We start from the raw sequence: 22,741 nt of genomic DNA, 5'->3' as shown, positions 1-22,741 counted from the left end.
CAAGGTACGGTATATTACTATGCGAAAATATTTCCGGCAGCTTCTTTCGCGTTTCCATACCGCCTGCTTTTTGGTTCGTTTTTTGTAGATGCACGCAATAGTAAACAACACAATTTCTGATAAACTTGTAGGGGGGACAGAGAGGGAGAGCTAATTTTCAAAATGTGGATTCAGTCGCATACGAATTGAACAAAGTACCATAGGTGCGAAAAAAAGCGGAGTGATATATGAAATTTATATATTTATATACAAGCACTATTTTTGTATTTATTCTTTGTATTGCTCGTTACTTTCTTTTAACGCTTAAAGAAAACTGCTCGAAAGCTTAGCGATGTGCTCAGAAAGTTCGAATTTGCATCCCGAAAATCGCACTTGAATATCAGTTAATCGGGACCGCATATAATTTCGAAATCTGTTCTGTCCTGTTTCAACTACATGTTGCGGTGCAGAGTAATTGCCGCAGAATCCTCATGTTTTTTTTTTATTCATTTCCTCGCGATTTGGCGCCACGCGTCTCTAACCTTTCGCCTAAAATGAAGGCGGCCCAGAATCGAAGAGAGTAAAAAGCGACCCCCCAGTGATTAATTTCTCGCGTTGAGTCGGTGGTGCGACGGGGCGATTTTGGACAGACTCCTCCGCGCTTTGCGTGGCCGTGGCAAAAATATAAAGGAGCCCAAGCGTTCGAGGCATCTGTCGAGAGCACCGACTTCCTGTGACGTCATCTCTGACGTCAGAGACGTGGCGCCGTAATTGTTGGGCGCACGTCTCGACAACGGCATTCAAAATGGTCCGCTGCTCTCGCCCGTGTCAGCTGACGCGTAAGTGAAGGACGTTAGTTCTTTCCCTTTCAGCGTCGCAGCTAGCGTTAATAGGCCAGTACTATGACTCTTGGCCATTTCATAGGCCCACGTTGACATTGGCTGCACTTTTTTCCGCCCATTCACAGCCTCCTTATACCGAAGAGTGCATCAGACTGAGCATTATTTTATCAAAAAAGAGTGAGAAGAAGCCTAAACAATGCCCAGCAGTTGTTCGGAAAACCGCTCACTGCAGTGCCTTGCTAGTGATCGCAACATTAGGACCATCGACGCAGCTAAATAACGCCGTAAGTTGTTGCTGAATTGTGTCGTCCACAAGCTTTTTTGTTTGTCAGTGAATCGTACTCGCACTTTTCTAAGATCCCACACTTTTGAAACATATTTGGGCATGAAAATTAAGGCATCACCATTACTATTGCGAATAATATCTATAGCCTTTAACGTCCCAAAACCACGATACGATAGTGAGGCACGCTGCAGTGGAAGACTTCGCGAATTTTGACCACCTGGTGATATTTAACGTGCACTGCAGGTCCCAACTGCAGCAGTTTGCCGCTGCAGTTGGCACCCCTCGCACCTCTAGCAGTTGGCTGAAAGGCAGCTCTTCGAGCTTTCGCTGCGACTGTATACGCCGCGCAGGCCTGGCGTTTTTTTTTAAGATTTTGGGAACCTTCGACGCGAAAAGTTTGGTCTGTCTGTCTATCTGTACATTTGTCTGTTTGTCCGTGCTTAATGATACCTTAAACGGCACCAAAGTGACCAAACGATACTCTAAACGGCCGGCCCCGTCCGCAGTGCCCACCAATATTGGTCAAGATTCAGCTCATGCTTGTGCAGTTATCAATTAAAAATCAATTATTGCGCATATCTGAGACACCATAACAACACATATTCTGTCAGTGTGTATTTTTACTAGCAAAGGCATACATTAGTAATTCTAAGGGCTGTAGCATTTATGACGCTGCGCTGGCCATGCAACGCTTGAACTAAACGGCAAGTGTTTCCAACGCTTTGCTAAGACGACAAGGTGGTGGCATCTACCCGTCGCCTTGCGTTTTACACCTTATCACCTCAGAGACGGGGGCACACGCCGCGCGCTTAGTTTTCCAGGATGACTGCCAGATAGCGCTCATGTTTCACGCGTGACGTGACTTGATGCGCTCGTTCGCCTCCTCTGCACGCTCGAGGCTCTCTAACGCAGTGCCTGCAGTATACCATTCACCGATTTTCTTACGCAGAACATCAAATAAACGTTTTGTTCGATCTCTCCAGACGAAGACTGCCGTCTTTCGACGACATTTGCTATGTAACATGCAGATACGGGGCCAATTTTTTCTCTAGAGTTCACCATGGTTTTGACTCTGGCTCATCATGTGATACACAGTTGAGAGAATCAAGTGTATTCTTTTTTTTTTCAGGAAATGTTTGACACCATTCCCCTACGACTGCTAAAGTTGTTTTTTACAGCGATAGCGGTTACGAGATCACAACACGAGTCACGCCTTAGCTATCCATCGCCGCCGGGGTCCGTAACCATAATCGCACGAAATAAGAAAAAACAAACACGAATTACATAGTGAGATTCGAACTCGGGTATACTGCTTGCCAGCCCAGTATTCTGCTGCTGAGCCGCTCAAGTGAGTAGGACTCAATCGCAAACTTGCCTTAGGCAGGCCTGATGTCGGGAAAGCAACCAGGTTAATATGAGTGATATAACGTTTTCAGGACACACAATGCGAATTGCGTAACGACTGGGTCGTTCAATGCTCCAACATGTTACAAAAGCTTGTTTTTTGTGACCTATTAACTGTGGTACAGACCCACTTCAAGCGTATTCTTCATCACCATCAGCCACTGCATGAAAAACTAAATTTCCATAAATTTCGTTGCCAGTGTTTAACGGATACCACGCTTCTACGAAAAATGGTGAAGGTTGGCATAGTGAATGCCGGCCTATTAAACAATGATTAATGGCGTAGTAGGTACCGTGCAAGTGTGCTTGCAGCAGATGTCCAAAGAGTGTTAAAAAGGGCTGTTAGAAGCCGCTCTTCTAGCTTTCAATGTGACAGTGCTGAGCGTTCAGTGAAGGCCTGGGGGTTTTCTATTGTTCTTGGTTGATTGAGAGATTATTTGCCTCAAGAAATAGTGGATTTCTGTAAGTGTTTATTCTTTTTTGTGTGCCGACGTAACTTACGGGGCGCCTCAAGGTTCGATGTTAAGCCTTTATTATGCAGGTCTTTATTATTGAGATTTGTCAATGACATCGAACGTGAGGCTTTTCGTGAAATATTGCGCTATTTACAGATAAATACAGATAATACAGAATATATAGGCACATAGTTTGTTACTGCTGAGGCCAATGGGGCATTAAATTTTATTAAACGTAAATTTTGCTCTGCGCCAAGAAATTCCTAAAGAAGCTTTGGATGGCCCCGCCGCGGTGGTCTAGTGGCTAAGGTACTCGGCTGCTGACCCACAGGTCGCGGGTTCGATTCCCGGCTGCGGCGGCTGCATTTCCGATGGAGGCGGAAATGCTGTAGGCCCGTGTGCTCAGATTTGGGCGCACGTTAAAGAACCCCAGGTGGTCGAAATTTCCGGAGCCCTCCACTACGGCATCTCTCATAATCATATGGTGGTTTTGGGACGTTAAACCCCACAAATCAATCAAGAAGCTTTGGATGTCACTAATCCGCGTATTGTCCTTGAATAAGCCTGTATGTTGTGGGATTTCCATTCCCAAACTCTAATCTGTAATCGTGATCGCGTGCGAGAACGTGTTGCGCTTCGTCTACAACCATTGCAATTTTGATTCCAGTAAATTCGCCGTCAAGAGTGACTGAAGTTAGAAATTTCTTCAGCAGCGAAGAAAATTCTTTGAACTAAAGGATTTGTATTCTTTTTTTTGTTATAGTCATAATTATAAATGTTTATAAATGATGACCCTATAAAAACCGTGCTGTCCTTTGTGAGCGCCAATTACAATTTTAACTGCAGTATTAATCGCATTAAGAGTGACTTCGATGAGAAGCTTTATCGGCAGCGTAAAATATTCTAGAAAATAATGCTTTTATATTCCTTTTTTTCTGTTGAATTTCGTGTTAACAATAGTTTGCGAATGATGGGCACCTAGTATACGTATTGCATAGAAAGGATCACTTGAAAGGAAACCTGTGAAGTGAGCTACCGCACGGTTTTTCCGGTTCCCCTTGTTTACTTTTTTGTTTTGTTTTTCATTCGTGAATACAACAAGTTGGATACTGTCGATTTTCCGCAGACACATTTTATTTTTCATTGCAAGATACGCGCCTAGAGTGAATGAGCAGCAAGAATGTACGTCATCGTTGCGATTGTACAACTGATCGATATTTTCGAATCGCATACGATGATGCCCTCTTGGGCGATGTCGGCTACATTAATCAATAAAATATTCTAATGTAATGACAAATATTACCCTCCTTTTACATGAGCCGGATAATACAAGGTCCACAGTGATTTATTGTGAATAATTGTAGAGAATCCGGCTTGGGCTGACGTGGCCTTCAAGTGAATAATAATTATCTCTGGTGGTTTACGTGCCACAACCACGCTTGTACATTTATGAAGCACACCGTTTACACATAAAGGAGCGCTGTTCTTTAACGTGCACTGAAATCACTCCGTATAAAGAGGCTTCTAGCATTTGGTCTCTATCGGAGTGCGACCACCGAGACCAGAATCAAGCCCATGACCTTCGGTTCAGCAGCCGCGTACCATAACCGCGACACCGCCACTGTGGACATTCAAACGAATTGTATTGTCTTCAATGAAAATTGTCTGTGTATTCGCACTCAGCTCGCAGTTTTCCGGAAAGCTTATCTACAAGGAATGTTAAATAAATCTGTTACAGTCCTTATTCGGTTTTGCGTATTTACAATATATAAATGCTACCTACGTAGCCGACACGATGGGACTGATTTTCTGTCATGCTATTCTCTCACGTAGGTCCAATGTGCCCTTACGGATACGTGAGCTCAGAGTAACGAAAGAATCTTGTCCAAAATAACGCGAAAAGATCGTTTGAAGTCCCTGAGAAAGCTGCAGGCCACTCGCCAAAGTGCAAGGAAATCCGATCAACCGAAATAAAGATCAGAGTTTTCTGGTTCCCCTTATAAGGAAGACAAATCTATCAACTTGCCAAGAGGATACATAAACACCGTGCTCTGATCTCGACTAGGGTGACATAAAAACACCCAAATTCACCTCAATGGAGCGGCAGAGCTGCTGGCCGAGCATTCTGCAACAGCAATTTTGTGACTAAAAAAACTAATGAACGTGTGACTGGATAACTAAAATTCTAAAAGCTTACGTAGTTGATATACCAGACATCATTTAGACCTTCATTCAAATAGTACGCATTTTGTACATTCTTTGTCACGTCAGCCGAGTGCGTGAGCAGGCGCTGCCTTGACGTGGTTGTGCGTGGTTACTCAACCCGCTTTGCGAGCAGGAGCAGCGGGCCTGTTAATAACGCATACGAGAGCAGAGACATTCAATTGCAGATTGGGTGTAGTGGTTACAGTGCTCGGCTGCTGACCTGAAGGCCGCGGGTTCGACCCTGGCCGTGGCAGTTGCATTTCATTGGAGACTAAATGGTAGAGGCCCATGTACTGTAAACGCTCGGAAAAGAACACCAGATGGTCAAGATCTTTGAAGCACTTCACAATGGCGTCCCTCATAATCATGTCTTTGGGGTGTTGAATTTCGGATATTATAGCATACTGGCTGAAAACGTTTAACAGCAGAGCTTTTTTAGATCGAGCGATGGTCCGCGATGGCTTAACAGAAATGATCGTCACGAACCTGCACGCGCTCTCATCTCCGTCGCCTTCTTTTGCTCTGCTGCCAGAACGCAAGCGCTGACTGGACCGGCGTGGCCTGCAATAAATCTGATGGGCGCGTGAACGGGTGCAGTGAGAGTAGAAAATTGAGCAATTCTTGGCAAAAAAAAAGAAAAAAAAAAACTTGAAGAGGCGCGATTTGAACACACGTGCCCACGTTCCGAAGGCGAACATCGCAGCCACTCGGCCATACAGGCACGCTAGCCAAGAGACCCGTTAGAAAAGAAGATTTCGCCGTCGTTTATATACCGCTCGCATGCTATTTTGTACGAGGTTGGAGAACGGGATTAGAGGAGCATAACATAGTCTTGTATAGTACAGCATACTAAGGAAGGGAGGGGGGGGGGTGAAGTGAAGAGAAAAGATGAGAGATGTGAGAGTGATGCAAAGCGAGAGCAGGTGCAGAGAGCATAGCATTGAAAGAAAAAAGAATGAAGTAATATTGAATTGTGAGACAAGAAACTGAAAGAAAAAAAGACAGAACGAGTGGATCAAAGAAAGAGAGGGAAGTATATCAAAAAGATAAAAATAAAGGGAAAGGCAAGAGAGAGAGGAAAGAAAGATAGAAGGAGGAAGAATTAGAAAGAAGTGAGAGAAAGATTGGAGTGAAAACTAAAATACGCCTATATATGAAGGTAAAGAAATAGAATATAGAGACAAGAAAGACAGAATAATTAGAGAGAAAGAACGAGAAAGAAATATAAAAAGTAAAGAATAAAGAAAAAAGGCCGCCCAGCTCCGCTTTGCCGGCAGTCTTGGCCGCTCTACTTCAAGGTTGCTTTGATTTTTTCTTCTTCGTAGTTTCAGTTAGAAATTTGTTCCTAATGACTGCTTTTATTGACACGATGAAATAAAAGAGGATTTAGGTAGTACACCACCTCTCCCTTCTCGCTTAACACTCAAAATAAGGTATAAAAAGAACAACTTGTACTATACGCAGTGTGACACCAGAAGCGTAACAAAGCACAAACAGTCAGAACATGAACATAGTTTGGAACCGCAATTCTGATAGAAAGCACAGGTGCATATAAAGACGTACACAAGATTTTCCCTGACATTTCTGCAGAATCTGTTGACAACATTATCGCGCAAACGCTTGGTTGCATTGCACAATGCCAGTGGAACGTGTTGTGTGCTCCTTCCGGTGAAGCTGCAGTCCTTTTTTTTTTTCCTTTGCCCAAAATAGCGGTGATACGCATTTGAGCTCGTTAGCGGTGGTTTCTCCGGGCTTCGCCGTGCAGCGTTTACTGAAAATGTGCTTTGGATTCTATCGCACGTGGTGTGGCTAATGAGACGTGCTTTTTTCCAGCGAGCGAGAATAAAGCAGCTGTGCTAAAGAAAATCGAACTATGTGTCGTTGATTCTGGCCTCTCCGTTACTGTCCCGTTGCTACGACAAGAATCACTGCGACGCTGGGAAACCAGGTAGTTGGCAGCGATAAGCAGTTGTTTTCAGTCGATTTAGGACCATCATGTATTCTTAGCCAAATGGTTAGGGGTAGCATACTACAACAATTATTGCCCATGGCTCTTTTTATGAAAGCTAGTTATAAGTGCATCTTGTTGCAAGATGGTGCTCTTTGTGCTCTCTTAACGAGCAGTGGTGCCAAACTCCTGTAGAGGGAGTGAGCAAGAACAATGGTTAAAATAAACAAACAAACCATGGAAGGTGGCTAGAAAATGTTACGTTGCCATTTCTTCAGAAAGAGAATTTTAATACAAATCTTCACGCTCGTAGATTCTTGTGAGGCCTTAAACATCAGAACATAAAAATTATAAAACTTGTATTGAAATATAAATTTTTAAATTTAAAGGGGTAATTGTTTTGTGGAAGCCGCGAATGAATAAATGAAATATTGGTATGTGAATGCAATTCTGTCTCATTATATGATTATTAGAAGATTTGGAAAATAGTGTTGATTAGACTGACTCCTCCGAAAGCACAGATAAGTTTTCACATGGCAACTGAAGCGTTCCTGTGACTTCAAGGACGGCGCCTGAAAAAAAAACAATGACCGCTGAAGTTTGGATAATTCTAAGTTGTCCAAGCAGCATTATTAAACAGTATTTCTGCATGTAACAAGTCAGAGTTAAGGCAGAAAACAATGGTCAATAGTAAATATACTCAACCGCCCCCCCCCCCCCCCAAAAAAAAAAGAACTCCTTCAGCATTAAGCTTAATGAACGTTAACTAAACAGTTGGGGAACCCAGCGGCAGTTTAAAGACAACTTATGTTTATCACGAAGGGGGAAATGACTATTCTAGGAAAAAATACTAATGGCTAAAACCAGGAAACAGGGAGGTGGCAGAGAAAGAGACGATTGAGGGAGAGGCAGGGAAGTTAATCAGAATATAAATGGTTGGGTTTCTACTACATCGCCTCGCGGGTTCCTTATTTTTCACTTTATTTTATTTGGTTTTCACAAACAAAACCTGTCAGGAATGCCAAGAGCTAACTGCATCTCATCGTTCGAGAAGGTTCGTGATTATTGTAGATCGTTCTGTTAGTATTGCAACAAGACACGAACACTCGATACTGTTCCGGAGCTTGCGCGACGACCAGTGATAAGGCTGGAATATTTGAAGGCACATGTATAAATGCCGACGCACTTTGCCGCTTGTCAAATGATCGACGGCCGATGCTCTTCACGCCGCTATCAGCACCAAAGTGCATCGCTGTAATCTGAAATTCCGTTTACCGACCCCAAGTTCGGCCAAATAAACCGTTTCATTTTATCCAAGCCGTCTCTTCCTTCCTCAGCGTCACGACACACTGCAGGTTATTGTACTACATGCTATCCCTTTCAGTTCAATCCAAGCCCCATCCAAGTTAACTGATGCGTGGGTTGAATTGAGCGGGAAAACTCTATAGCATAACAATAATGAAGCAAAAATAAAAAAGAAGTGAAAAAATAGGAGAATCGCCGTCACCTTGATAGGCCACCTTTCCATAAAAGTTTGGTAATACTTCGGTCAAGTTTATATTCGATGGCTGCTTAGGTCGACACCTAGCGCCGCCCGCTCCAAGTTGCCTTGTCAAGGCAACAGCCTGCGTGCTCTGTAACAAAGGCAGTAGCAAGTAGCATGTCCAATATTGTTGTCGTTATCACAATGATTGAAAGCTGCACTATCTTACATCGCGATGTGTAAGGAGGGGTATTTAGCGAAAGTGAATTTACAGTTGTCTCGAGTCGAGAGTGCTCACATGGAGGACGAAGCCGGATGGTTCAGTTGATACAGACCTATCCGTACGGATATTATGACGTCATGTGCAGGCGCATAAATTTTACTAATTTATCTGTTCTTGAGACCGACGCGGATTACTGCAGTCTATATTTCTGTGCTGCTAGATCAGCTTCCCCAACATGTTCATGGATGCAGCGGCTTCACTGTATACCTTACCTGTAATCGATGAGGTGAGGAAGTAGCAACGATGCAGTACAGTTTGCTGTATCTTGAACAACCAAGGAATACGTGTACTTGCGCGAAGTAATAATAATTGGCTGGACGGAAGTTCGGGGGAATATGCATGCTTGTAGCCATCAAAAATTCTTCCTTTAGAGCCAACCGTGCGTCAAGAGGTCTTCATAGGGGCAGTGAATGCCTTCACTAGCGGGTGCTAATGTAAGTATTTCTTGTGTGGAACCGGCGAACTACTGGCATTCCTACACGACTCTGAGTGGATTGTTTTCGTGTGTGTGTATGTGCGTGTGTTGGTGTCTTGATGTTGTTTATTTTTTTTCTTTCTGTCTAGAATAGCATACCGGATTCAAGCATCTGGTTAACCTCCCTACCTTCCTCTTTTCTCTCTCTCTTCAATTTAAGTCGACACTCAGACGAAAATTCGTCTGGTCGTGAAAAAAAACATGTGGACAATTACGACGTGACAAATACTTCTCGCTTTTATGCGCACATTTGTGGTCGGTGTTCATCTTAATTGTCCTCCTTTCCTATTCTCGTCAAACCTTCAAACCCGCAAACACAAAAATTATCGAGTGTGTGAGCATACGGCGTGACAGACAAAATATCAAGGACGCCGGAAATTTATCTTTAAGAGTATAATGCGATAGTGTAATTGGTCCTTAAGCACATCGCCTTCTCATTTACTAGCCTACCTTAGGTTCTCGGGGAATGCCTCGTAAGAAAACGAACGACTGTGTAGGTGACAGGGGCTGGTTCAAGCTATCCTATACCTTTTAATGCAAGTACAGTTGTGAAGTCCCCGCTACGCCGAAATTATTTTTTTTGCGAGTCAGCTAAGGGCCTATGACGCGTCCGTGAGCCAAGATTCGAACACATGTTTGAGTTGTTTGTAATGGGTGGGCCTTCTCACACATCCTATCTTTTCACGATCCACGTGTTTTGACACCTGGAGTGTTTGTGCGCTTCTGCCACGTTCGTATTACGAACGTTAGAGAGACTCCTTTCACTTCATGACATTCGTATTGTGTTTTTTTCGAATTAATTTCAACAATTACCTCGGCACTGTGGTAGAGAACCTACTTTGCACGCAGACGACCTATGTTCAATTCTCACTCAGACCGAAGTCTTTCATTATTAATTTTATTTGCGTCCTTCTTGACTTTTGGTCACGGACGAGATCACCTTCCGCTCACAATCGACGACGCTGACGCCAGGATTTGTGGTGAACGAGCTTTTGGGCACCATCGCGTTAAAACGCATCCTCTCTCAAAAGCAATGAAAGTACGAGTAAACGTGGCTATTTGCTTTCAGTATTACTATTAAACTCATGATAGGTGTACCCTTCGCCTGTTGGCTCTCTTTCAATCAATACACGGCCGGGTGGGATGTTCGCAGTCTTTGCCCGACACGTCGTCCCTGAATGCGTGAGACGCGCGCGCGGGATGACGACTAGTATATACGGCAGGTCGGTCGATACGGTTTGTTTTCGGGGTCGTAATCGATATCGCTCAGACAATAAAAAGCGAGGCCGGTTAGTCTGCAGCCAATAAACGGAAAGCCCCGAAATAGACGAGTCCTTGTTGACTGTCGTGAGAACGCACTCCGATTAAACGTGTACGCAATCGCCTTGATCACCAGTTGAGTTGCTACTCTTGTGATATGCGACAACTTATGTTGACATTGGAGCGAACGTTAGGCAGGTGAGGCTTCCGAAAATACTTGTTACTCCGCAAGTGACACGGCAACTTCAAGCTGATTTTAGTTTTGCTCTCTCGCATCATAACGTGTTTAGAAAGCTACACACTCGAAAATGGGAATAAAAAAAAAAAGTCGGGCGGTTCAACGTACATTTTGGTGCCATATTACGAGTATATTCTTCTTTGAGAAATCAACAGCGTGTTTGGGCCCACCGTCTGAACTACTAAGTCATAGACGCCGTGCTTACTTTGAAAAATGGGTGCTTTCCGCTGGAGAGACGATAGACGTGTTTCCCACTTCAATATCATACGTCTTTCAGATAAGTTCCTTTTTACTCCTTCTTTGTGGCTCGAAGCAACGCCAGGCCCGTGTGCTCAGATTGGGTGCACGTTGAAGAACCCCAAGTGGTTAAACTTTCCGGAGCCCTCCACTACGGCGGCCCTCATAATCATATCGTGGTTTTGGGGCATTAAATCCCACAAACCAATCATCATCGTAGCAACGCCACAGCCGCATCACAGCGCATGCAGAGGCGTTTCGGTGATGCTTCCCCATTTGTTGCCCGCATAGCCCCACGAACGACAACACGCTGTCACTTAACAACGTATCTCATACAGAGTCAGCATGACCGCAAATATTGTGAACATGGGGGATGCGAGACACCGCTCCACTAATCTGTACACAACTGAACAAAAATTACTTTATATCGCTTCCCTAATGAGGCACTGCATGATGGACTCTCTCCCCCATGACTATAAGAATGAGTCACCACAGGAAAAAGTAGAGGAGAGGAGGGTGAACAGCTAGATCGGGCGAATCTGGCCAATGCCACATAGATAATTTCATGCCTGCTCACTATTTCTGCCGTGGCCTCTGACGTCATTCTGTTTAGACTGGTGTATTTCGTTGCACAGACGTGCCTACGCTTGCTCTCGTTGCTCGACAGACATCGTAGTGTGCTGGTGCGCTTGTTTGTGACTTGAAAAGACCGTCTTTTTCTGTGTCCGTGAACTGAAGCATGGGTATGTGATGTGCTTTGTGCACTGGATATTCGCAATGTGTACGGCTGCAAATTCGAATGGTTGGGCGATGCTGCGTGAATAGTCGCGGGAAAGGGAATGAAGTTGCGAGTGTTCTCGTTTTCTGAAGACAACCGAAGAACAAAATTGGAGCGTGTCGTTCGTCAAGCTGACGTCGGCATTCATTTTTTTCGTGACCCGAAGGTACGTGTGTCCATGGACCATGCTACATATATTTAAGTCTTTCCATTGGTACTGTCGCCACCATGTTCCGTTCTTGATCTAAAATAAAGATGTCATCTGAGCTTCTGACTTGTTGGCGTAAGCCGTGGCAATAATAAAAGCGCGTGGTGGTACCTTTTAAGAACAGGCGTTTTTCCTTCAGGTTCGGTATAAATTTTGCTACTGGTGATTACCGCCACGGACTTCTTGTATTACCTCTGTTTACTTGGTTGAGAAAATGGAAGGAATTATGTAGCATTGCTTAGTGCATTGGTTTTCTGTATAGTATTTTCTCGCCGGTGTTTCTACCACTTTATTGCGGTATTATAATTTTGCGTTAATCTCATCAGCACCTTACCCTGATATGTTTCCTTGAAATTTAGATGAGTGTAGACAACTTTACCTGCTGGCTCGAGATCTCACACGCACGTTCTGGTCGTCTACCAGCTTCCAAAGGTGACAATTTTATGAACTGTATCCTTCGCTCAAGCTAAAGCTACCATCACAACTTTCCCGCTCCGATGCGACACTGTTATGCCGCCTTTGGTTGGGCGTTGCATTTACAAAGGTGTACTCCTTTCGCATTGGTATGGCAGACACTCCTACATGCGACTACTGCGGAGCTGAAGAGACCATCGAACACGTCCTGTGCAACTGCGCGTGCTACGACACACAGCGATGCCAGCTCCGGATGGTTTTGAATCGACTTGACCCCGGACCATTTTGTGTGCAGAAGATACTAGGACCTTGGGCATCTGCCTCAATTGCGCAGAAATCAACTAAAGCACTGCTACTTTACCTTAAGTCCACAAACCTGAGCGACCGCCTTTAGACTGTGTGTGCTCCCCGAGTGTGCTCGTGATTGTGTGTACCTTCTCATTTTTCTGCAACCTCTTTTCTCCCCTTTATCTCTTCCCCAGTGCAGGGTAGCAAACCGGATGTGCATCTGATTAACCTCCTTGCCTTTCCTTGCATCTTTATCTCTCTCTCTCTAGATGAGTGTAGACGCTTACGGTAAAGCCACACTTGACAATCATAAAGGATTGTCAAGTGTGTGTTTTACTTCAAGCTAGAATATTTAAGAACCACTACCAAAAATATACCGATCCAAAAACCAGCAGTGCAGTAGAAGCACCTACGGGGCCATTAACCTAGACCCAGTACTAACATTTTTCCCGGTCCTAGCTTGTATGAGCGACTGCGCACCACTGTGAGAGGGGCCAGAGCAAAAAAAAAAAAAAAAGAACACCGCTCCTTGTGTCTCTCACAAAATGTTTTTGTGAAAAGAAAGATTTTTTCTCTTGGATCGGTCGTTACCCTGACAATGCGCTAAATAATATACTTGTAGCAGGAGCACACTCTCTCCTCCATAACCTTGTGTCTATTAAGGCAGATGTTGAAAGCGTACAAATAAAGCGGCAGAAACTTTGCAAAGGAATAGGAACAGTTTATCTGCATGCTCTAGATATTACGTGTGTGCACGCGTGTTTGTGTGAATAAATAAAGATTGAATAATATTTACCTTATTTCTTTTGTCACTTTGTTGGTCCAGCAATTTTTACTCTTATAGATCGACCACACGTTCGGAAGCGCACAGTCTGACATTTTTGTAATAGAAATGGCCCGCAGATAAATCTCCAAATACTTTAAAACGTAAAAAGTCTCAGCCTTGCCGCAAAGGTGAAGCAATGAACGCGCTAGCAACGAACTGGAAGGTCACGCGCAGAATGACAAGCAGATCGAAACATGTCCCGTGTTTCTCATGTACAAATGACGCACGAAACGTACTCACATGTACAGATGAACGCGAATAAGTGCCTCAGTTGTTACTTCACTGTGTCTAAAAAGCGCGCCCTTTTCGAAAACGGAGGCTGTGCAAACATTGCGGTGACCTTTGTGCTATGCACCCCGTAACTACAACAGAATCATTCCAGTGCAAGCGCAACGCCAGGCAATGCGTGCGATTCTCCCACCGGGAGATAAAGGTGCGCTAGAGATAGTCAACTCCACTCCTTTCCGCTCCGCGGGCCAAAGCACGCGTGAGAGATGAGAGCCGCCGCGTGCTCATTGCGCCATCCTGCTGATAATGCTTAAAACACAATAGCCCCCCCCCCCTCCCGAGATGCCCGCCAACATCACTAAGTGATGGATAAAAATAGCTTGCCGCTTGAGCGGTGGAGCATGTGTTCCTTGATGGATCAGTGGCTAACGCCTCGCAATCAGGGCGTGGAGGTCCCACGTTCGAATCCGCACGCCAGTCTTTTTTCTGGATTTTTTTCTTGCGTTTATATATATCTATCTATCTATCTATCTATCTATCTATATATATATATATATATATATATATATATATATATATATATATATATATATATATATATATATATATATATATATATATATATACGTATACGCTGCATGACATTGACTCCGGCGGCGAAGTTCAGCGCAGAGTGCCCATATAATTTCTATCGCAATAAAACACCTAAACCAGCGACTTTTTTGACGCAAAGGGCAGAATTGAAGCTGTTAAGCGTGTAAAACTCACCGCGAACGCATTATCTTTAAATGGAAGATGATGGTGGCAATGGATTCACAGCCTCGCGTTCTCACTCGGGCAAAACGAATGACGTAACGGGGGCAGTGAGTAAGCCTGAAAATATTTTTCTAGGTTTCGTTGGCCTGGTTCGTATTGATAACATTTGGATAAAAAAATTCGGCAGGTCCCACGTACTATCGTGAGCAATGTTAGCCTGAACACACAAGCACGTGGCGAATAGCCTCGAATTCTACAGCTGCTGATTCGCAGCGGCCACTCTCAGAATCAAAGTGAAAAGCGCGGCGCACTTTCCCTTGTTGTTGACCCTCTCCTCTCGATATTGTTGCTGGCGCCCCACGTTGGGTGCCAGTGTAATATAGACGTCAGACTCTGCCTAGGTGGCGCTGCAAAAAAACGCCGCCCCCAGCGCCTCCATCGTCGTGCCGGCCATAATTGGGTGGTGCACAGATAGCCCTCCGCATGCGAACGTGCATAGGCCCTGCTCTTTCGTTGCTCTCGAGGCGCGGTTTTCTGAAAATCAAGGTCCTGGCAAGCTTCTTCCTTCAATTCAAGCTCACTTCATAAAAGTAGAAAACTCATCAAAACGAAATTCCGGCAGAATGCAAAATATGTTCAATTTATTTCGGCATGCCACACCTGGCATTTCAAGTGCAAGCGAGCATTGCATGACATCGAGTTCGAGGCAAGCACTAAAGTAAGTGCACACAAGAACAATCTATGCGATCAGAGGTACGAAGCTCGCTTTATCCGGCACGAATGACCCTGGTGATTTTCGCTTTCCAGATGCATTATAGAGCAATTTATCGCTTGCTGTACATTGAAGTGCTTTATTACGCATGCTCGAATGCTCTCTTGACGGTTGTCTTCCGGGTGTATATACTGCAAATGGGGATACATGTGTGTCCACTTTCTCAGTGTACAAAGAAAGGCAAAACCCATGCCTCCGAGATAGCTCTGGTAATGCCCGAGTCCAACAGCAAGGGAAAAAAAAAACTGTTTGTGGCCGCGATCTTTTTGCGATTTACCTGTATGACGCACGTGTTCACATTTCCTAGTTAAAACCGGCACTTAGAGCCTTAATCCCGAGTGTGTGTAATGCTGTGTGGTGGCGATAACTTCAGATTATCGGAGGTCGCAGCGTGTGCGATGTTTATTGCAGCCGGGTGTACTGTTGCATGTCGCGCACCGTCGTCAGAGGGTCTGTTAAGCTTCATAATCTAAGTTACCATGATTCTCCGTCAAGGCTACTGAAAACAATAACAGGAGACCTACATTATAAGACTTATTCAAGTGAACGGCTGTGCAGAACGCGAGTATTCGCTTACCCAACACGTTCGCAACGGCCTGTATATTTTAGCGCTCTCGCCATTCTGCTTTGCGAAAGCTGCGGAAATCAGTAAAACTGTAGTCATCTACGTCCGTGGAAATTGTCAACGCAACAGCAGCGCAGACTGGGGTCTGTTTTCGTAGAGCATGGAGCTGTTGCGTCTGCTCTTGTTTTCGCCTTCATTCTGGGGAGTGCACCAGCAAGCACTTCACGGCGGTTCGTGGACGCGTCCGACTAGCGTAGAGAAATTCGTAGCTCTTTTTCTGAGTGATCAATGCGCAAATACATCTAATATTTAGCTCTATCGTTGTTTCGTACGCTGCAGTTGCACCTGGTTGCGTGGCAGCCTGTGCAAAGAAGACGGGCTTTGCACTACCCAAAACTGCGTCGACAGATGGCGCTGCGTGTCCGCGAAACTTCACAGTCGGACGTCTATAGGTGGTCTTGTATTGGGTGCCAGTGTAGCCCCACGTTGGGCGTCAGTTTATTGCACGCGTATCCCGAAGGAGCCCCGCCGTGGTGGTCTAGTGGCTAAGGTACTCGGCGGCTGACCCGCAGGTCACGGGATCAAATCCCGGCTGCAGCGGCTGCATTTCCGATGGAGGCGGAAATGTTGTAGGCCCATGTGCTCAGATTTGGGTGCACGTTAAAGAGCCCCAGGTGGTGGAAATTTCCGGAGCCCTTCACTACGGCGTCTCTCATAATCATATGGTGGTTTTGGGACGTTAAACCCCACATGTCAATCAGCGTATCCCGAAGGAGTACGGCCACTAGCGTTGGTCTGGTCATAGCGAGCCGCAGGGCACGTGTTAACCGTCGCCATGGCGAGAACACGATACTGCTCAAAGCCGCAACACTTTATTGTCTGCGGTAACACCAAAAACGCAGTACATAACCCGTTGAAAAGGCATGGCGGGAAAGCAAACGGGCTTATCCACGCCACTGGCGAGAAACACTAGACAGGGGTGCCGCGAGCACGTCTCCGTGGTAAAAGTGATTCACGGAGACACCGGGACTAAGGCCCGGTTGCTCGAGCGAGGGCAAAGACGCTCGCGTTGGCTTCAGAGATGTACGGGTCGGCGCAATTGGACCACGCACTAGGACACCGCACCGCTCTTCAGCCTAACGCTCAGAATGGGGGGCGACACAAGGTAAGCGTTCACTGCGAGTGCAAGGCGCTGTTGGTGAAGTCCGAACGAGCCCCAAACAAAGGGAGCCGATGGAAGGAAAATAAAAGCGTACTTACCCCCATGTCGTCCTCAGAGAGGTCTCTCTCTCTCTCTCACTACAGTGCCTAGAAGTATATTCTAGCCACTATATATGCTCTCACTCCCGACACGCGCGCGTGAAATGTCCCGAGAAACACCGCGCACGGCGCCACAGTTAGTTGACATTCGCTACCGGGTGAGAGGGGTTAAACGTTACTCCCAGCTCTCCAGCGCGACAGACCATGGAGGAGGGAAGTCATGTCGGGACATGATAATGAAGAAAGAGGCGGCAAAGCCCGCACAAAGGCGGCGGGCTGGCCTCGATTCCCACAACAAACAAAACAAAAATATGTTTGCAGTAAACTTCAAATGCTAATTTACAGTGTGGTGTCACGAGGTGTGGGTATACCTTGCTATAAAGCCGGGGTTGGGAAAGACGCCTGTCTGAAGCTTGCGCCACAGAGCGGCATCACGTCGAGGGAGGTCTTTATGAGCTGGGGGATAGCGGAGACGGCCTAGTCTGTAGTGCTGTAGAATGTATGTGTAAGTGACCAAAGGAGTTAATTCTTCGCAAGCCTGGGAGAGCCTGCGGCCACCCTCATACACATGGCATGGACGTGCCCACAGTACGCTGACGCTTCTCACACAGAAGATACATGGGAGTCCCTTCGGCATATCACTGGCTCGGCACAGCAACGCAGGGTAATCTCGCGCGCATTGGAAGCTGCGGTGTTCCAAGGGATCCCCGCTGACCTCCTCTAAGCAGCGTAACAGACCTCTCGGCCGGTCTCCTCTTTTGGGAGTAATAAAGTTCTGATCATCATCATCATCAAATGCTAATGACGCTAAGTCGAAATTGGACTGTCCTGTGCAGTCCTTTTCTAAATGCGTGTCTTAAGTATCTCGCCATAATTGCCCGTGGCTGCTTGCTCGCCGCTCGCACGGGTCGGTGCGCCTCGGGCTCCCTCGTGTCTTCAACGTGGGTCGGTACACGTCATGGGACAGCTGTTTTCCACATCCATGGCAGTACGGTAGCGATAGCTCACCAGCCACCACACTCATCCCGGCAGCACACCAAGGTCGTGCCAGCTACCTGGAACGGCAGCCGAAGCAGCGACTCACAGCAGACCGGAACTCGCAGTCATTTGGACAGCGGCGGGAACTGTGGCACCTTGCCTGAACCCTGAGCCAGTCGCCCAGCTGGACTGCAGGCCTCGTCCGTCAGTTGCCCAGCTGTCAGGAACGGCAGCCGGATCAGCAGCGAAACTCCTGGTCCCAGGGCCAGTCACCCAGCCAAATTGCGGGCACAGAACAGCACCCCGAGGACATCCACTAGTTCTCCGGATCGGACGTCCAGGCGAGAACTGCCTCGAACGCTGGCACGTGCTCTTTCACCGCCAGTGCATGCTTTCTTGTTTCGTTGTCAACACTATATCACAAGTATTGCCAAGGTCGCCTATTGAATGCCACTGCCCGATTAGAGGGAAACGACCCGCGCGTTGTGCTTTCTTTGTAGGTCAGCCACGAATTTTCGCGTGGTGAAGCTAAAATGTCGAATTGCATGCAGGTGAAGCAGGTGCGTTGCTCCATGCGTTGCAGTACTACCGGTACTACTTTTAGAATGGATAGATGAATGCTATTAGAAACGCCGACGCTTTGGGTATTGTCGCCACCTGGCAGTGCTAAGGCGTTGACAAAAATTAGGGAACCTTCAAGCTTGCCCTTCAGTGGTTGAACGCGATAGCGACATCCTGTTCCTAGTGCATACTTCAAACACTTAGTACACGAAACCTTTTCGAATTTGCTATGCACTTACTACGAGGCGTTATGGGAATAGGCGCGTGTGTACCATGTAGGGGCGTACCAGCTTTGAACTTCGGAGCCATTATGATAATCGCATATGCTGACGCCCGTTGGCAATAGACGCTTGTACCACGCATTGTTACTGGAATAATTAATGTTGCATTGTGAATAAAGAATGAAAGCTACTTTCACAGCATTTCCAAGCAGAGAAATTTCTTTTCATTGTTCCCACAAGCAGAGGTGTGGCTGTGTGGTAGAACATCCGCTTGCCATGCTAACGACCCGGGTTCGATCTCCACGTGGACCTATACAAACCTGGTTTGGTCCATCTCCACTTGGACCCATACAACCCTGGTTTGGTCCGCACTCTAATCTACCATTTTTTATCATTTATTTGTATCGTTTTTAATTCTTTTGGTCACGCATAAAAATGATTTTTCGCTCACAACCATCTACGCCGACGCCAGAGCCGGAATTTCTGCGAAACGAGCTCTTTAACGCTATCGCGTTAAAATGAAACGTGCCGAATGGTACGGACACGCAGAAGCGACGTACCAGCCATTGCCGATCAGCGCCAGAGCATGTGTTCAAAATTGAGTAAACCCCCCACACTTACTAATATAAATCTAAGCCCCGCAGTCCGGAATAATTTTATTCATGATGACCCGGTTGGGGTACGTCCGCGTCTGCAGAAGCCTTGATGTAACTGCCTGTGGCCTGTTAAGTGTATAATGCGGCAAGAGGAATTCCCTGCACTTAATGGCTGGTGCGGCTTCTCAGCACGGTGAACAGTGGTGGTAGCAAATGCTGCACAGTGACGCGCTGGCGGACCAACTCAGGGCTGTCCAGAGGGTCCGTGTGGCAGCAGAGGGGCATGTCCTCTCTGTCTCGACGGGGGAGCAGCCAGCATCAGTCCTAGACTGATCCTCAGAACTTCAATAAAGTTCTCCATACCATACCATACCACAGAAGCGATGTGGTGAAGGAACTAATCATGGATTACACGGTCATGATGCATTATTACCCGTTACCAAAAGTTCTGCGAGAGGTCAGTGTGAGATATAAAAGGCGTGTTTTTATAGCTTAGAAAGTTTGTGACTGGTGCGCAGTGGATATAGCGTTCCCGGCAGCTGTTGTCACCGACCGAGAGGTCATATGCTCGACTCCCATGAACGGAAAGAACATTTTCTTATTTTTAGACGTCATATTTTTAAAAGTCCTTTCTGTGATGGAAGTACGTCACTCAAATCTTGGTGGACCCCAGCATAAAACGCTTTCGTGTTAAAAGAGCCATCAAACTAGAAACAAGAGGCACCAGAAGGTGCTCTTTTCTCCCTGTTTCTCGTTCTTCATCTTTTAGCACTTAGTCCAGCCCGGTGGAGCAGTGGTGCCCGGCTCCTGCCCTGAAGGTCGTGGGTTTGATTCCGGCATTTCGAAGGAGGCGAAATGATAGGTGCCAGTGTACTGTGTGTTGTAAGTGCGCGTTAAAGGACACCATGTGGTCACATTTTCCATAGCCCTCCATTACAGCGTGCTTTATGATGATATGGCGGTTCTGGTGCGTAAAACCCTGTATATGACTATTATTATAAAACAATAGAGACGAAAAAGTTAGAAGCGTCTTGTTCCTGTTTCGCAGCATAAGGTGCTAGTGCTGTACTGATACAGTGTGTCTCGTAAAAATATTGTGGTTTTATCGCGTGAAACCCCGTATGTTATGATTATATTTAGCCCTGCTTCATTCAGGAATTGCATTTAGTATGCCTCGTAGATGAACATTTCGGCCTATATGAAATCTTTAACACATGAACTGAGGGCAGCCGAAGCTTGAATATCTGCTCCCATACGTGTGAACGTTATCTCAGCATTCCGTCATGTTCTCAGCCTTCCCGAGCCAACCGTCCATTAACTTGCATAAAGGCGAAATCAAATGCATCGACAGTTTTTCTTTCACGTAAACTTGACGCGTGCCAACTTTATAGGTTCGCATATTGCATGGGCATGCGCACATTAATTTCTTATGCGCCGTTCCGCGCATCATGAGTTGTTAGTCGGCGTTTGTGACTTTTGCCGTGTGTTTGCCCACTCTGCATTTTGGGATGAGTACATACCGACTTGCCCAGCTCTCCCCAAAACTGTCGTTCACTCGTGGCTTGTTTTATTTGTCCAATGGCGTACAGGTAGGGAGCGTGCGGTGAAGCCGCACTCGCCGTACATGGCGGCGTGTGGCCCGTGCTGCTGCTGCTGAGAGGCTAGGAGGGGCCGCCCTATGCGGCTGCGCCGTGAGAGTGGCGGTGGCGACGGCCCCTGCAGCCCCGAGGAGCTGCAGGAACGCCGCGCGCGATGCATCGCCCTCGAGAAGGCCTACGTGCACGACGTGTACGAACAGCTGGCGCCTCGGCTCGCCAGGCCCCGGCTGTGGCCACGCGTTCATCAGTTCCTGCGTGATCTCGAACTGGGAAGCCTCGTCGCCGACGTCGGTGAGTGCCCTGTCAACCAATCGATGGCATCGGTGAGAGAGAACAAGTGAAAGACAAAGAGGTCAACCAAAATTTTAACATCCACTTTGCTACACAAAAGAGAAGGGTTAAGAAAGATGCACAGGAAAGTCTAGAGAAAAGTATACGCGCCAAAAACAAATAAATAAACAAGAGAAAGATGTAGAGCGAGAGTGCTGTAGCATATTCAATAGGCCACTAGCACACAAAAACTTCAGTTAGGCCATAATTCATTCTGAGTGTTGAGTTATTTCTGTAACGAGCACAAACTACAGGAACACAAAGAAGGTAGGTGCAAACCTGTGCCTCCCCGTCTTCTGTACGCGGTGCAAAGTAATTGTAAACATTAATTCCTACCAACTCTCGCAGTTCTCAGTTCTACTGCAAAAGTCAGGACGCTTTGAAGGTTGAGAAGATATGAGCACTGCGACATAATGGACGCCAATGTGGCGCTGTCTTCGAAGAACTAAAAAAAATTAACCCGACAGCTTCACTTCGCGCACACTGGTGAAACAACAAACCTGATGGTCATCCATTAGTCATGCATTTCTAAGGTTTGCAAATCATTCAGATATGTTTTACCGCCGCTCTTTTATGAACAGTCCTTGTTAAGCTTTCAGAAGCTATCCACCACCGCTTATAACCACAAACTATTACGTAGTGATGGTGTGGCTAACGTGACGCGCACGCCATTTATTGGAACTGTTGCATCATTTTTTTTATCGGCAGTGGTGTGTAGCGGAATTTGCGCAGTTTTGTTGCACAAACACGTTATAATCGCGATATTTTCCCCATAGGCCGCACGTACTTGTGGCTGACACCTGTTTGTTGGGTCTTCTTCCCTTTTAGTGAACCAGTGCTGGTTACAGTGGGACTTAACCAATGTCTGTGGCGCATACCCACTTATGATGCCCACCTGCGTTACAATGAAAGCTTCGCTGTTAAAACATCCGCAACATTGTCGCTAATAATAATAATAATAATAATTATAATAATAATAATAATAATCATCATAATAATAATAATAATAATAGCAACTCAGATTCATCTATTTATTCGCCCGTGATGGCATCTTGTTGCTGTCGATGTATTGATTTTACACCCTCCGAAAACCTTTCTGTACCTTCCGTGTTTTGCATTGCATCATCAATCGGCCCACCCATGGATGACGTCATATGGGGAAGCCGTGACGTGATGATGATTTTTCGTATGACTCGTGTTCACTCCGACGCCGTGGGATACTCACGCCGCTGATAGTGTATTTTCGCATTTCATGGGGCACTCAAGG

The 22,741-nt window shown here is 46.1% G+C and overlaps 1 protein-coding gene across 1 annotated transcript in view; it reads left to right on the top strand.

Moving 5' to 3' along the window:
* fid (class I SAM-dependent methyltransferase fire dancer) overlaps positions 1-22,741 on the top strand; it is an 89,764-nt gene that overhangs the window by 8,617 nt on the left and 58,406 nt on the right. Inside the window, exon 2 of the mRNA XM_037429019.2 lies at positions 21,136-21,435. Coding sequence (XP_037284916.2) covers positions 21,225-21,435 — 211 coding nt within the window. The 5' untranslated portion in view covers positions 21,136-21,224. The remainder of the gene's footprint in view (positions 1-21,135; positions 21,436-22,741) is intronic.

The sequence above is a fragment of the Rhipicephalus microplus genome, chromosome 2 (genome assembly GCF_043290135.1).
Source record: "Rhipicephalus microplus isolate Deutch F79 chromosome 2, USDA_Rmic, whole genome shotgun sequence".
NCBI lineage: Eukaryota > Metazoa > Arthropoda > Arachnida > Ixodida > Ixodidae > Rhipicephalus > Rhipicephalus microplus.
This window is presented reverse-complemented; position numbering and strand designations above follow the sequence as displayed.